The sequence below is a fragment of the Pelodiscus sinensis genome, chromosome 1 (assembly GCF_049634645.1).
Source record: "Pelodiscus sinensis isolate JC-2024 chromosome 1, ASM4963464v1, whole genome shotgun sequence".
Lineage (NCBI taxonomy): Eukaryota > Metazoa > Chordata > Testudines > Trionychidae > Pelodiscus > Pelodiscus sinensis.
This window is the reverse complement of record NC_134711.1, coordinates 187,943,198-187,957,268: the sequence shown is the minus strand read 5'-3', so window position 1 is coordinate 187,957,268 and position 14,071 is coordinate 187,943,198. Positions and strand designations below refer to the sequence as shown.

The window sequence follows — 14,071 nt, the reverse complement described above, 5'->3', positions numbered from 1 at the left end:
TTGTTAATTTTAAATATTACTTTCTTAAACCTCTTCATGGGTGCTAGACTTTCACCCTGCTTCTACCCAGACCTTGTAAAGACTGGAAGACTTGCCTACAGTTGCTTCTACTTGAGGCTAGATCCTCTGAATCTTTTGACTTTGAGACAAATGTCTAAATTGCCAGCTTTGGCCCTGGTGGCCTCAGCATGTTCTGCTTAGCTGCAGTCCTTACTGGGGTTGGAATCGGTTTCTTGACCTATTGACCTATTGGTCAATATAGGTGACCTATAGGTCACCTCTTGACCTATTGTGAATTTTCTGTGGCTCCTCCAATCAAACCTTCAAGGTGATACATGTCCAAACTGAGAATTGTTTGGTCAGATCCCACCACCTCTTTGGTTCTGGAGGAAAGGTTATGGAATAGTTCATTGCCAAGCCTTGTGCCTGCCTCTCAGCAGTCGGACTTTGTTGTAACCTCTATGGCAGCTGGACCAGGATCAGATCCAGCTGCCTTTTTCACATCTTGGAAGATGTATGTATGTGGTCTCTGAATGAAGGCTGTTGTTGCCTTCAATTTCGGATGTTGTGGCACCAAGGAAGAAGCAGCATAGGCGCAAGGTGGCCATGGTTAGAAATGCCAGTTCCTATACATCAGAACTATGAATCTTGTCTGATTCTGGTAAGGTTGTCACTGTCCCAAAGCAGGGTCTTGTTCCACCTCTAGTATCAGTAACGAAAGAAAGAAAAAAACACACTGCATATCTTCAGATCCAATGTTGTTCACTGATCTGCTCCCTTGTATAGTACTGGAGAGTTCTACCACTATAACAGCCTATGTTTGCCTTTTGGTTTGATGCTTGTCTCATAAAAGGAGATGTTTAACCCCAGCGGAGGCTCTTGTACATTTCAAAGGAGGAATGAAGAAGTGCCTATCAAGTAGTCGATGGAAATTCCATCGACTACTGGACTAGTAAATTAACCATTATTTAACATCCTTAGCTCCAATAAGTTGCTGTCTGTTTCACACTCATCGGGCTCATCTACACTGTCCCCTTTTCCGGAAGGGGCATGTAAATTTCATGAGTCGTAGTAGGGAAATGCGCGGGGGATTTAAATATCCCCCGCGGCATTTAAATAAAAATGTCCGCCGCTTTTTTCCGGCTTTTAAAAAAGCCGGAAAAGAGCGTCTACACTGGCCCCGATCCTCCGGAAAAAGTGCCCTTTTCCGGAGGATCTTATTCGAAGTAGGAATAAGATCCTCCGGAAAAGGGCACTTTTTCCGGAGGATCGGGGCCAGTGTAGACGCTCTTTTCCGGCTTTTTTAAAAGCCGGAAAAAAGCGGCGGACATTTTTATTTAAATGCCGCGGGGGATATTTAAATCCCCCGCGCATTTCCCTACTACGACTCATGAAATTTACATGCCCCTTCCGGAAAAGGGGACAGTGTAGACGTAGCCCTTGAGTTTGGTGCTCCCTGAATGAGATTCAGATACACCCATCGGCTATGTTAGACTCCTTGGTAAGGGACTCAGACACCATACTGGATACTGCTCAGCTCTTTATTAATTGAGGGGGGGAGGGGAAATAAGTGGAGGTATCTCTTATGCTTGCCCCATATTGTGCACCAATTTACAGTCACTTGGAACAGATAGTGTGAAAGATTTATGTAATGATCCTTTCTTTGCTTTGGTCATTGGTGAAATAGTTAATGTTGACCTTTAATGTTTATTGGGCACCTAAGTTAACTTGCATGGAGATGAATGGGGAAAATTTGCCTACTCAAAGCTATAAAGTTCTGGGGTGTAAGATGTCAGCATGTGGATGACTACAGGATTAACTGATAAACCTGGGCTTATTTAATCCTGTCTACACTCATTCACCTTCAGAGGCGGCAAGGGGGAGACAGGAGCTGGCTCCTCACAAGCACTGGATCCGACTGCCTGCCTCCCCGAGGTGCAGCCTTTTAAATCGGCTCTCCTCGCGGACCTTCTCCTGCCTATTCCTCTGATACCTCCAGGGGCTATCGAATAGTTGTGTAACCACTAAAATTTGATGCAGTTATTCGAGTATTCAGTTGCACACACTCTAGTATCCCTACTGGGGACTCAGACATCACTGTATTGGCTGCATTTTATATTTTCAGGATTTTCTCTGGAACCATAACAGATTGAAACTTTTTAAAATGAAAGATCCTTTAATAGGTACCCCCAGATGTGACGGCAACAACAGAGGCTGTAGCTCTAAGCTATCTGAACCTAAAATCTCGAGTCTTTTTTATTAGGGTGTGGTTCTTAATTTGCCTAAATTGTAGTTCAAGACTTGAGATTACTCAGCTGTTACATTAATAGAAATGGCAAAATAAGACATCAAATTCTTCTGTTTTACTGTATGGCCTCTTGACCTATTGTGAATTTTTTGCTCCATATATTTTATCTAGGACTACAGGCATATTATAGACACTCCAATGGACTTTGGTACAGTGAAGGAAACGCTGGAAGCTGGGAATTATGACACTCCGATAGAACTGTGCAAAGATATAAGACTAATATTTAGCAATGCAAAATCTTACACTCCAAATAAAAGATCAAAGGTAACTTTTTGTACACTATGCTTTCATAGTAATGAAGCTGGTCTTGTCCACAGTTTCTCAACCAGTGGTATGAGTATCCTTAATGGTACTTGAGAGAAGTCGGGAGGGTACGTCAACACAACTGAAATTTGGAGAAAACTGAATTTTTGTTTTAAGTTTTATAGCGCTTTATTTTTGTACTTCTTACACCCCAAAATTTCATCATCCTCCCGGCTACGATTAAGTTGTTTAAACACATGTGTTGCAGTGGTAGAAAAAAATAGTGTCTGCTAACTGTAGGTACTCAAGGTACTTTTTTTTTTTTTTAAGGGTACTTGATAAAAAAAAGGTTGAAAAACACTGGTCTAGTCTTCATTTAGTGTTGAGTCCTTTATCAGTTAGTAACACATCTCTGGCGGTTTTTGAGAGAGAATAGAGTACAACAAAGTATTCAGAAAAGTATGTGTCAGTCATATGTCTCTTGTAGCTCTAATTTATGCTGAGTCATTTTGTCGTTTTTTTCTACATGGTCTCTTCGGTAAACTCTCTTGTTTTTGTAAAACATTCCATTTATACATAGTATGCTTTGTGATGTAAATTTAAAATCTTTATTTAGATTTATAGTATGACCTTGAGGTTATCAGCACTATTTGAGGAAAAAATGAGAAGAATCGTTTCTGATTTTAAAACTGGCCAAAAATACAATGAAAGACTACGAAGAAGTCAGCGATGTAATAGGAAGTTGCAAAGTCCTACCATGGCACAGCATCCTAACAAAATGCTCAGGTAAATAAATTAGAAAGATAAGTGCATTTGAGGAATTTTCAGTATTGTAAAAATTATGCATGTTGCATTCAGTTTTGTGAGATAACAGCATGATCTACTAGAATTAATTTGAGTGAAATGTTAACTAGTTAAAGTGAAATATTTAATAGTTTGTCTCGCAGCAGTGAATACTTGCAAAGAGAATCCTTTGTGTATACAAATTTGTTTACAAAACAATTAAGATAACATGGAGAACAATTTTTAACCTCTTCATCTTTAGTCAGACAACCAGATTTTAATGGACTGAACTTATATGAAAGATGGAAGACTTACATGATATAGCTCATTGCAAGTTAGTAAAAGTTGCTAGCCATAATGAGAAATTGCTATAACCAAGCCTATGTAATAGGAAGATATAGTCCACATGTATTATAAGGTGGTATTGGCAGCTCATGATGACATTGATCCTAAATTTCTAAGGAAAGAAGCCAGGCCTTTTTTCCCCCCGGCTCTTTGCGCTGAATCCACCACTATTTTGGCTCTTCGTCTGCAACAGGGTGGCCACCCCTGCTTTATGGCAAGATCAAGTCCTCATTAAAGATTTGTCAGGACAGTTGTGCTGGTCAGGTGGTGGAAGAGGTGTGGTTCTTGACCATAATTCTGCTGTCAGAAGCCTGTAATAGTAGAAGAAGTTATATGGGGAAAATTACACTTTTACCCAGGTCATTTGTTTTTGCTAAGGTGTGGTGAAATAAGTTATTCTAATAAAAGTGAAGTTTTGCTTGTATAAGCCATGTCTGCGTCAGGAGTTCTTTGCCAGTATACTATACGGCTGTGTCTACACTGGCGCGATCTCGCGCAAAAGCAGCCGCTCTTGCGCAAAAACTTGCTGCCTGTCTACACTGGCCGCATGTTCTTGCGCAAGTAAACTGACATTGTAATGTATAAAATCAGGGCTTTTTGCGTCAGAGCTCTTCCAGAAGAGGCCAGTGTAGACAGGCAACATGAATTTCTTGTGCAAGAAAGCCCTATGGTTAAAATGGCCATCAGAGCTTTCTTGCACAAGAGAGCGTCTACGCTGGCATGGATGCTCATGTGCAAAAGCACATCTCTTGTGTAAAAGCACATGCCAGTGTAGACGCTCTCTTCTGGAAGAGTTTTTTTTGCACAAGGACTCTTCCACAAGAGAGTTCTTGCACAAGAAGCTGCCAAAGAGCCCTTCATGCATTTGTGGCCTAAGTGTTTAAGGATCCTTTATTCTAAACACTGAAGAAGTCAAGATTAAGGGGCCTAGTACATGTGTTAATACCATGACTTTATCAGGTAACAAATTTCCCATTCAGGTTTTTTTAATATTTTAATTGTATTTATTAGAAGGGGGCTCTTCCCACTGCTCGCTATGTTCACCAACCCCCCTCTCTCTGGGGGTAGATGGCACCGGACATGGACATGCATGAACACACACCTATCCGTCGGACAGGGCTGAGGCCACACGATTCCCCAACCTGTCCGGCCAGCAGGGAGTGCTGAGTCTGCGCCAGCCCTGACGCGCTCCCCCAGCAGCTGGGGGAAAGTAGGGGCTGCCGGGGGAAGGAAGACAGGCCATGATGTGGCAGCCTTGGCTCCCCCACAAGCACTGGGGAAAGGAGAGGGAGGGAGGAGGCAGGCAGTGTGACGAGAGAAAGAGAGACATGTGTGCCCCTTCTCCAGTAATCAAATAACTGCCAGGCTTCCGTGCAGCATTCCTTCAGAGTAGACTGAGTTACAGTGGAAAACTATAACCTTCATGTCTTCATATGTCTGTCTGTGTATGTACATTTTATTTCAGAGATCAAGATCTTTCAAATTCCACCCCTTAGCTAGTAGGGATGTAATAGTATAACCATTTCAACAATTAACCGATCTACATGAGCTTATCAGTTACCATAATGGTACACGCTGGCTTCCTGGGGAGCACGGCAGCGCAAGTGAGAGTCAGTTGCTTCCCCAGCTTGAGGCTCTGCAATGTAAAGCCACTGTGCTGCAGGCTCTGCAGTATAAGCTTTATACTGCAGAGTCTGCACCTTGTAACTGCTATGATTTTTTCACATGGTTACCTAATTAACAGCTTTTTAACATCCCTGTTAACTAGAGTTTTTGGGACTTTGTTTATCATAGGATGTAATTGGTACACATCCCTTTTGAAATGCCTATTGCAACTGATAAATGAGGACTCTAGGTTACATGAGAAATCCAAAGGCTGCTATTACAACTTAGAAAGTAGAGGAAAAACACTGTCAGGCTCAGATTTATGAATATATGTACAGTTTAAATCAGAAAATGGATTAGATATCATTAGGTATTTTCACCATGGTTGCAATCTACACTTTTATCTAAAGCACTTAGCATTGACTCCTGAGTTGCAAATGTCCCATGACTGCTGACATAATAAAATTTAAATTTTAGTTCACTTTTAATTGCTTTTCACCATATTGGAAATGGTACTGAGTATAGTTTGCTTTCTAGCCATATGAATTATTGCTTTTTATCCAAGTTTCCAAATATATTATTTCTTATTAAAATATTCTGCTCTCTTACATTATATATTACAGTTATTTCTATTTACTCTTTGTCTAGAAATGTGAAACATAAACCTTTAAAATCGCCGGCAAAAATTGAATCTGAACAGGAAGATTCTTCTACTCAGCCTACCTCTAGCAGTGCAGCATGTGTGATAAGCCATAAAATAAATACTAGCACCTATGTCCACAGTTCTTCTGGTGAATCTTCTAATTCTGCTTGCATATCATCACGTGAAAAGAATGAAAAAGCAACAACTACGTTAACAAATTATTCTGTGTTGTCATCAGGTGGGAAGCAAAATCTATTTTAAAAGTTGTTTGTTTGCTTATATATTAAATTTTAGCTGTGAAATGTTTGCTAACCTTTCTTTGCCTTTTTAAGCTAAGTTACGGATAATTCCCAACTAAATTAAATTCTAGCTAAATAAATATCTTTAGAAAAACCTTGGTCCTGATAACTGAATGTGTGAAACAGTAGATTACCACTAATTTATTTTCAATTAACTTGCTTTGTTCCTAATTAGAATTCTAATTATTTTTAATTACCAGAAAGTGAAACAGAAGGTTCTTTGGCTGCTTCCTCTTCTTCCTCATCAGCATCTTCCTCTTCTTCGTCAAGTAGCTCAGAGGAAAGTAAAGAAAGCTCTATGGCTCTTAAATCCCCAGTATTACACAATGGCTTATCCAGAGCAAACAGCAGCTTTAGGGTAACCAGAAATAGAGCAGCTCAAAGAAAGCAAATGGGTAAGATTCAATCAGCATTTTCTGTGAATGGCTAGTAGTATGAGAAAATGCATATTCAGTAGTAAATATAGGTGGTGCATTTAAGTTCATGTTAACCTTTTTAAAAGTTTAAAACTGTAAGTTAAGATCTTGAATACATGCCTTAGCTAGCATAGCGGAGGGCACTTGTACAAAGACTGTTGCTGTAAGAGTAAAACTGTTGCCAGAATCTCACTGTCTTTTCTAGTAAAATGATTAACATTCACACTGAAAGAATACATAATGAAGGAAGTTACAGATTGAACCTTTGTAAACGGGGACTATCTGGTCCGACAACATACCTGGTCTGTCAGGACTATGGATGTTCCAGGACCAAAGAGTCCTGATGGAGGGCTGGTGCCTAGGATCCCTGTGGACTGCCAGGGTTGCAGGCTTCTGACACCGAGTTGCCAGCAAGGTCAAGAGCCTAGACCTCCACAGCTGGGCAGCCAGGCATGCCCCAGTGGGGCTGCTTGGAGGGTCCAGTGGGCCAGGAGCCTAGATCCCCACAGCTGGGTTGCCTGGAGCACCGCAGGGAGGCTGCTAAGCTAGGTTGCCCTGTGTGCCCCAGCTGGGCTGCCTGCAGGGGCTGGGAGCCTTGCACGCTGCAGTGGGGCTGCTCAGCTTGGCTTCCTGGAGGGGCTGGGCTGCCTGCCAGGGCAGGAGCTCAATGCACTGTCAGCTGGGATGGTAGGCAAGGGGGAGTGATGGGGACCAGCAGGAGCGGGCCAGATATGACCTATCTTGATCAGACAAAACCCCTCATCCAGGACCAGTCAGATCCTGAGGATGCTGAACTAGAGAGGTCCACCTTGTACTAGTAAAATGAACAGAAAGTCAGACAATGAGGATGAAGGTTTTACAATGCCCTTATTTTTAATTATAAAAAAGAAATTGAATACAGGTTGAACCTCCCAAATCCAGGACTTTCTGGTCCAGCAACATCTGTGGTCCAGAAGGAAGGACTATGAATTAGGGATGTGAATGACTAATTTCTTCCCCCCTTGCTGCCTCTATCAGAAAAAGGCAGCAAGGGAGGGGAGGGGGGCTATTTCAAAGCGGAAGCATTGCGTGGAGCACGGGCTCCATGTGGCACTGCCACTTTAAAACACTGTGCAGTCTGCTGACATCTGGGGTGTCCCTAGGATGCACGCAGAGCCCAGGGTTAGCAGGGGAGTCCACAGCTGATCCTGGGCTCCAAGTGACTGCTGCTTTGAAATGCTATGAGGAGCCTGATGCTGGGCTTCCCGCAGCATTTAAAAGCAGCAGTGCGGAAAGGAGCCCAGGAGCCCGGCATCAACGGGGGAATCCTCAGCTGACCCCAGGCTCCATGTGGTATTGCTGCTTTGAGAGGCCCTGGGGCACATAGGTGCCAACAAGGGACTGCCCCGCTGATCCCATGCTCCTCCAGCGCTTTTGCCTTTGAAGTTGGCAAACTTCCCTATGGCTGTTGCTACACTGGAAAGGTGGAGGTGCCCTATCGACTAATCAGATAGTGAATGCAAATTGCATTGACTATTCGATCAGTCAGTTACTCAAAATTTAACATCCCGACCATGAATGTTTCTGGACAAGAGAGCCCTGAAGGCGAGGTGCGCAAGTCATCTGGGAGTACCGCCACAGTTGCTGGGGAGCCCTAACTGGGCTGGCAGGGACTGGTCCTGCGGTTGGTGGGAAGTCCATCCCTGGAGAGCCCCAAGCTGGGGAACCCCTGTGGGGGCTGAGAGAAATCTCCAGCCCCATCTGGGAACCCTGGCAACAGCTGTGCTGGTGGCAGCTGTGAGGAATCCCCATCCCAGGAACCAATGAAGCAGCTGAACCAGCAGCAGGTGTGGGGGAATCCCCAGTCGGGATCCCTGGCCCAGAACCCCAGTGGCAATGGAGACAACGGGAAGCCCCAACTCTGCTAGCTACCCTGGCAGAGAGGAGCCAGCATCTGTTGGGGAAATCCCAGCCCGAAGAGGCTGACCCTGTGGGCCCCAGCATGGGGCCAGCAACAGGGAGGGAAGCCCAGGCTCCGAGGGTGCCCACAACCCAGAGAGGAACTTTGGCTCCCCTGGTCTGGCAAACCCTCTGGTTCGGGTCCCGAGGATGCCAGACCAGAGAGGTCCAACCTGCACAACTGATACTAATTATGGTTTAAATATAAATAAAGCAAGCTTCAAGTCAAAGTAGATGTTTATTGTTAAGTTTTGTGAAGAATGAGACACACTGTTTTCTATTTAAATGAAACGTTCCATGTAAGTTGCAACTATTACTACATTTGTACTTCAGTTCAGTTTGTGCCTGTGAGTTGATCTTGTTTGACTTTACAGGAAATTGAATTTAACATAAATGGGTGTCCTATTTAAAATTGATAGCAACTCTTTATTTTATAGGATGTGTTTCTCAGGAGCATGGAAATATCAGAAAAACAGCCAGGAAGAGGGTGTATAGAAGTGACTCTGAAAATACTTCAGCATTGTCTTGTGAATCATTGAATAACAAAACTGGTAGACATAGAAAAATTCCACGCAGAAGTGCTACTGTGGCTGCTAATAAATTGAGGCTCATGAGTGATGTGGAAGAAGAGATCTCCAGTTCAGAAAGTGTTGGCATTGGATTCAAAAACAGAAAACTGCCCCACCGCAATGCATCAGCTGCAGCCAGGAAATTGTTGTTGGACGGCTCTGATGATGAGACAGTTTTAAAGTCTGAAAGTGAAAAAGAACAGTATGCAAGGAGGAAAAAGTTTTCTCAATCTGGTTCATTTGCTACTAGAAGAAAATATATTAGTGAATCTGAAGATGGGAGTTCTGATTCTGAAACTGTTACAACAGTGGCACAAAAAAATAGGCAAAACAATAGCAAAAAAACACCACACAAGGTAGTCTGTGCTAAACCCCTTAAAATTAAAAATACCACAGTAGAATTTTCAGAGGAGGACTCCAAAAACTATGAATCAGACAATGGCAGCAGTCACAAAGCATCCAACCAGTCAATTTCTATATGCAAGCAGCATTCAATGAGCAATTCTGAGGATGAGGAAGATTCTGAGTCAGGCACATGGAATGGTAGAAAAATCAAGAAGGTGACCAGTCAAAAACCTACAACTCGTTTAAAAAAAGCAAAAGTCTTGAGTGACTTAGAAGACACAGCAGAGTCCGAAACAGAAATGAAGGAGACTGGAAACAGTTCTTTGTCAGAGGGCATGGTACCTTCTGAGATTGCAGGGAGTTCAAAATCTGGACCCGATGCTAGTTTTCATTACTCTTCTAATTTAGCATATGAAACGGATGCCAATAATAGTAACTATAATAATGTTGTAAACACAAAAAGGAGGAAAAGGAAAGTTACTAAAAAAGGTAAGTTTTAAAAACTTTTAAGATATCTAAATCCGATATTGACTAAATTAAAATATTGGATTATTTGATAGTCCTCAGGGTCGGAGCTGGCAGCGAGTGTGCTCCAGCCCTACTCCAGGGGACCCCCTATCATACTGCACTGCTGCCCTGTATCAGAGGCAGCAGTGCGGGGTGCCAGGGAGGAGCCGGTTTAAAAACCAGCTCCCAGTGCAGACGAACTGTCTGCTGCCCTGCATTGCTGCCTCTGATACAGAGACCGTACAGGGTGGCTGCAGCCCCCACCTGCGGGGGTCCGAACTTGCCACGGACAGAGGCTGCTGCCAAGGGAGACCAAGTGGGGGACGCTGCCAGGGGACCAGTTTCTGTCCTCAGCAGCTCAGGCTGGCTGTGGACACGGGCAGGCCCCCAGCAGCAGCCCCTGTCCATGGGAGTCCAAGTACTAGGCAGACAAAGCCTGCCCTGTCTCCCACAGAGCAGCCTCTGTCTGCAGTAAACCTGAGCCCACTATGGACAGAGACTGGTCTGGCAGCAGTCCCTGTCCACAGGGGGTCTGAGCAACACCTGTCCATGGGAAGATTGGACAGGGGCTGCTACCAGACCAGCCTCTGTCTGCATGGGCCAAGGCTTGCAGCAGACAGAAGCTGCTCTGTGGGAAGCGGAGCAGCCTCTGTCCCCGGCAGTTAAGACCCCCTGCGAACAGGAGCTGCTTCGCGGCAGCTTCCCCACCCCTTCCCTGTAAACCAGTTCCCCCAAGCACTGGTTCCTGCTCCTCCTCTTTCCTCCCCTTCCCCCTGCTGCCTCTGATACAGAGGCAGCAGGGGGTGGAATGTATGCAGTCAACAAGATTAACCGATATGCCAAAAAACAAAAGTTATGTTAAGGAGAGTGCTGGGTAAATCTTCTAGTGTGTGTAAATATTGAGTTCAAATGAATTTGAATAAAATAATTTACCCTCAGTATGCAGGTTGCAATGCCTACAACAGCAAGATAGAGATGTGTACTCATTTAACTGAGAAGAACATTTTAAATGTGTTTTAAATGTAATATATTTGTATAGAGAAAATATTTTTGACGTCTAACTTTTTATACTATATACACTTTTTGTTTTTGTTTCTAACACTATTTTAAAAGTTGAATCATGGCTTGGTCCACTGCGGAGTCTACCTGCTCATTAAATGAAGGTGGGACTCTTGGCGGGGAAAAAGTTAACCTTTATTTTGGTGTTTCCTGACTACAGGCAGTCCCCGACTTACGTGGATCCGACTTACGTCGGATCCCTAGATACGAACGGGATGAGGCAACTCCCGCACATGCGCAGCAGCATTCCCGGGGCTCGTTCACCTGGGTCCTAGGATCCTCCTCCTCCTCCTCGGGCCGGCTCCGACTGGGGTCCCGCAGAGCTGCCGGGCAGAGGAAAAGTGCCTCCCCACGCCCGCTGCCCCCCCCCCCCTGCCAGCAACAGGCTGCCCCCTCCCCTGAGCAACAGGCTGCCGAACAGACAAAAGCAGCCTCTCTGCCCCTCCTCCCCTCTATACATGCCGGGCTCCCGGAGCGCAGCAGCGTCCCCGGGGCTCACTCACCTGGGTCCTAGAATCCACCTCCTCCTCCTCTTCGGCCGGCTCCAACTGGCCTCTGCCTGCAGCAGCTGGCCACAGGGACAGGGATCCCGCAGAGCTGCCGGGCAGAGGAAAAGTGCCTCCCCACGCCCGCTGCGCGCCCCCCCCCCCCCCCCCGCGGCCTCGCATCCTGCACGCCTCCCCCCCGCCAGCAACAGGCTGCCCCCTCCCCTGAGCAACAGGCTGCCGAACAGCAGACAAAAGCAGCCTCTCCGCCCCTCCTCCCCCTATACATGCTGGGCTCCCTGGGCAAACAAAGACTCCACCAAAACAAACAAAGTGCTGGCCTCATTGTGTTAGCAAAAAAAGGACCCTCCTCCTAGAACCCTGGGTGGTGTGTGGAAATAAAGCTATTAGCTCAAAGCATGGTGCAGAGCTGTTTGGTATTTGATGAGTTACTCCTTTAGTCCTGAGTTTGTCACAGGGACAGAAATAGATGTGAAATCTTCTGAACAGGGGAACAGACAGAAAAACAAACATTAGAGGGGAGTTAACCTTTCCCTATGCTATCCAAAACTAAAAAAAATGTTTGGCTAGAGTTTCCCCTACAATATGTACCAGTTCCGACTTACATACAAATTCAACTTAAGAACAAACCTACAGTCCCTATCTTGTACGTAACCCGGGGACTGCCTGTATTTCATAGGCAGCCTTAATGTTGCTTTAACTTTTTCTATAAAACTTAGTCAGACCTTGATGTCAGCTTTCGGGGGAAAGCCGATTGGTGCAGAGGAGCACGTGGATCGGACAGAGACGTCTCTTAGAGGAGAGTCTATTGATAGAGATTCTCTAGGTTTTAGTCAGGAAGAGAGTATGGAAGAGGATAAAGTATGGGCCAGATCAGACGAAAAACATTCACATAAAAAAGATTCTGACACATCAGAAAAGGGCAGACAAATAAACAGTGACAAATTTTTAAAGTGCTTGTACCCAAATGCTAGAAGTCTAAAAATGGGTGAACTAGAGTGCCTTGTGTTAAAGGAGGATGCTGATATAATAGGCATCACAGAAACCTGGTGGAGTGAGGACAATCAATGGGACACAGTCATTTCGGGGTACAAAATATATTGGAAGGACAGAACAGGTTGTGTGGGTTGGGAAGTGGCACTATATGTGATGAATGAGATGAAGTAAAAATCTTAATTGAATCAACATGTTCCATAGAATCGCTATGGATAGTAATTTCTGACTCTAATAAGAATATAACAGTAGGGATCTATTATCGACCACCTGAGCAGGACAGTAATAGTGACTATGAAATGCGAAGGAAATTAGAGAGGCTATCAAAATAAAGAACTCAATAATAGTGGGGGATTTCAACTATCCCCATATTGACTGGGTACATGTCACCTTAGGATGAGATGCAGAGACAAAATTTCTTGATACCTTAAACAACTGCTTCTTGGAGCAGCTTGTAAAGAAACTCATAAGGGGAGAGGCAATTCTTGATTTAGTCCTGAGTGGCGTGCAGTATCTGGTCCAAGAGGTAACTTATAACAGGGTCACTTGGAAATAGTAACCATAATATAACATTTAACATTCCTGTGGTGGGAAGAACACCTCAGCAGCCCAACACTGTAGCATTTAATTTCAAAAAGGGGAACTATGCAAAAATGAGGAGGTTAGTTAAACAGAAATTAAAAGGTACAGTGACTAAAGTAAAATCCTTGCAAGCTGCAGGGACACTTTTCAAAGACACCATAATAGAGGACCAATTTAAATGTGTACCCCAAATTAAAAAACAAAGTAGAAGAATTAAAAAAGAGCCACTGTGGCTTGGCTTAACCATGTAAAAGAAGCAGTGAGATAAAGACATATTTTAAAAGAAATTCAAATCCTAGTGAGGTAAATAGAAAGGAGCATAACCACTGCCAAATTAAGTGTAAAAATGTAATAAGAAAAGCCAAAAAGGAGTTTGAAGACCAGCTAGCTAAAAACTCAAAAGGTAATAACAAAATGTTTAAGTACATCAAGAAGCCTGCTAAACAACCAGTGGGACCCCTGGATGATTGAGATACAAAAGGAGCACTTAAAGAGGATAAAGTCATTGCGGAGAAACTAAATGAATTCTTTGCTTTAGTCTTCACAGCTGAGAATGTTAGGGAGATGCCCAAACCTGACCCATCTCTTGTAGGTTACAAATCTGAGAACTTGTCACAGATTGAAGTGTCATTAGAGGAGGTTTTGGAATTAATTGATAAACTTAACAGTAACAAGTCACTGGGACCAGATGGCATTCACCCAAGAGTTCTGAAAGAACTCAAATGTGAAATGGAGGAACTATTAAATATGGTTTGTAACCTATCCTTTAAATCAGCTTCTGTACCCAATGACTGGAAGATAGCTAATGTAATGCCAATATTTAAAAAGGTCTCTAGAGGTGTTCTCAGCAATTACAGACCAGTAAGTCTGATGTCAGTACCGGGCAAATTAGTTGAAACAATAGTGAAGAATAAAATTGTCAAACACATA

The 14,071-nt window shown here is 43.9% G+C and overlaps 1 protein-coding gene across 4 annotated transcripts in view; it reads left to right on the top strand.

Annotated features, from left to right (window-relative positions):
* Window positions 1–14,071, top strand: part of BRWD1 (bromodomain and WD repeat domain containing 1) — a 134,626-nt gene that overhangs the window by 103,342 nt on the left and 17,213 nt on the right. For all 4 annotated transcript variants that reach the window (XR_012898107.1, XR_012898106.1, XR_012898105.1 and 1 more), the window contains 5 exons: window positions 2,420–2,572; window positions 3,168–3,337; window positions 5,933–6,165; window positions 6,427–6,621; window positions 9,018–9,983. Coding sequence is in view for 1 of the 4 variants with exons in the window: in XM_075911992.1 (XP_075768107.1) it covers window positions 2,420–2,572; window positions 3,168–3,337; window positions 5,933–6,165; window positions 6,427–6,621; window positions 9,018–9,983 (1,717 nt within the window). In the remaining 3 variants the exon portion in view is untranslated. The remainder of the gene's footprint in view (window positions 1–2,419; window positions 2,573–3,167; window positions 3,338–5,932; window positions 6,166–6,426; window positions 6,622–9,017; window positions 9,984–14,071) is intronic.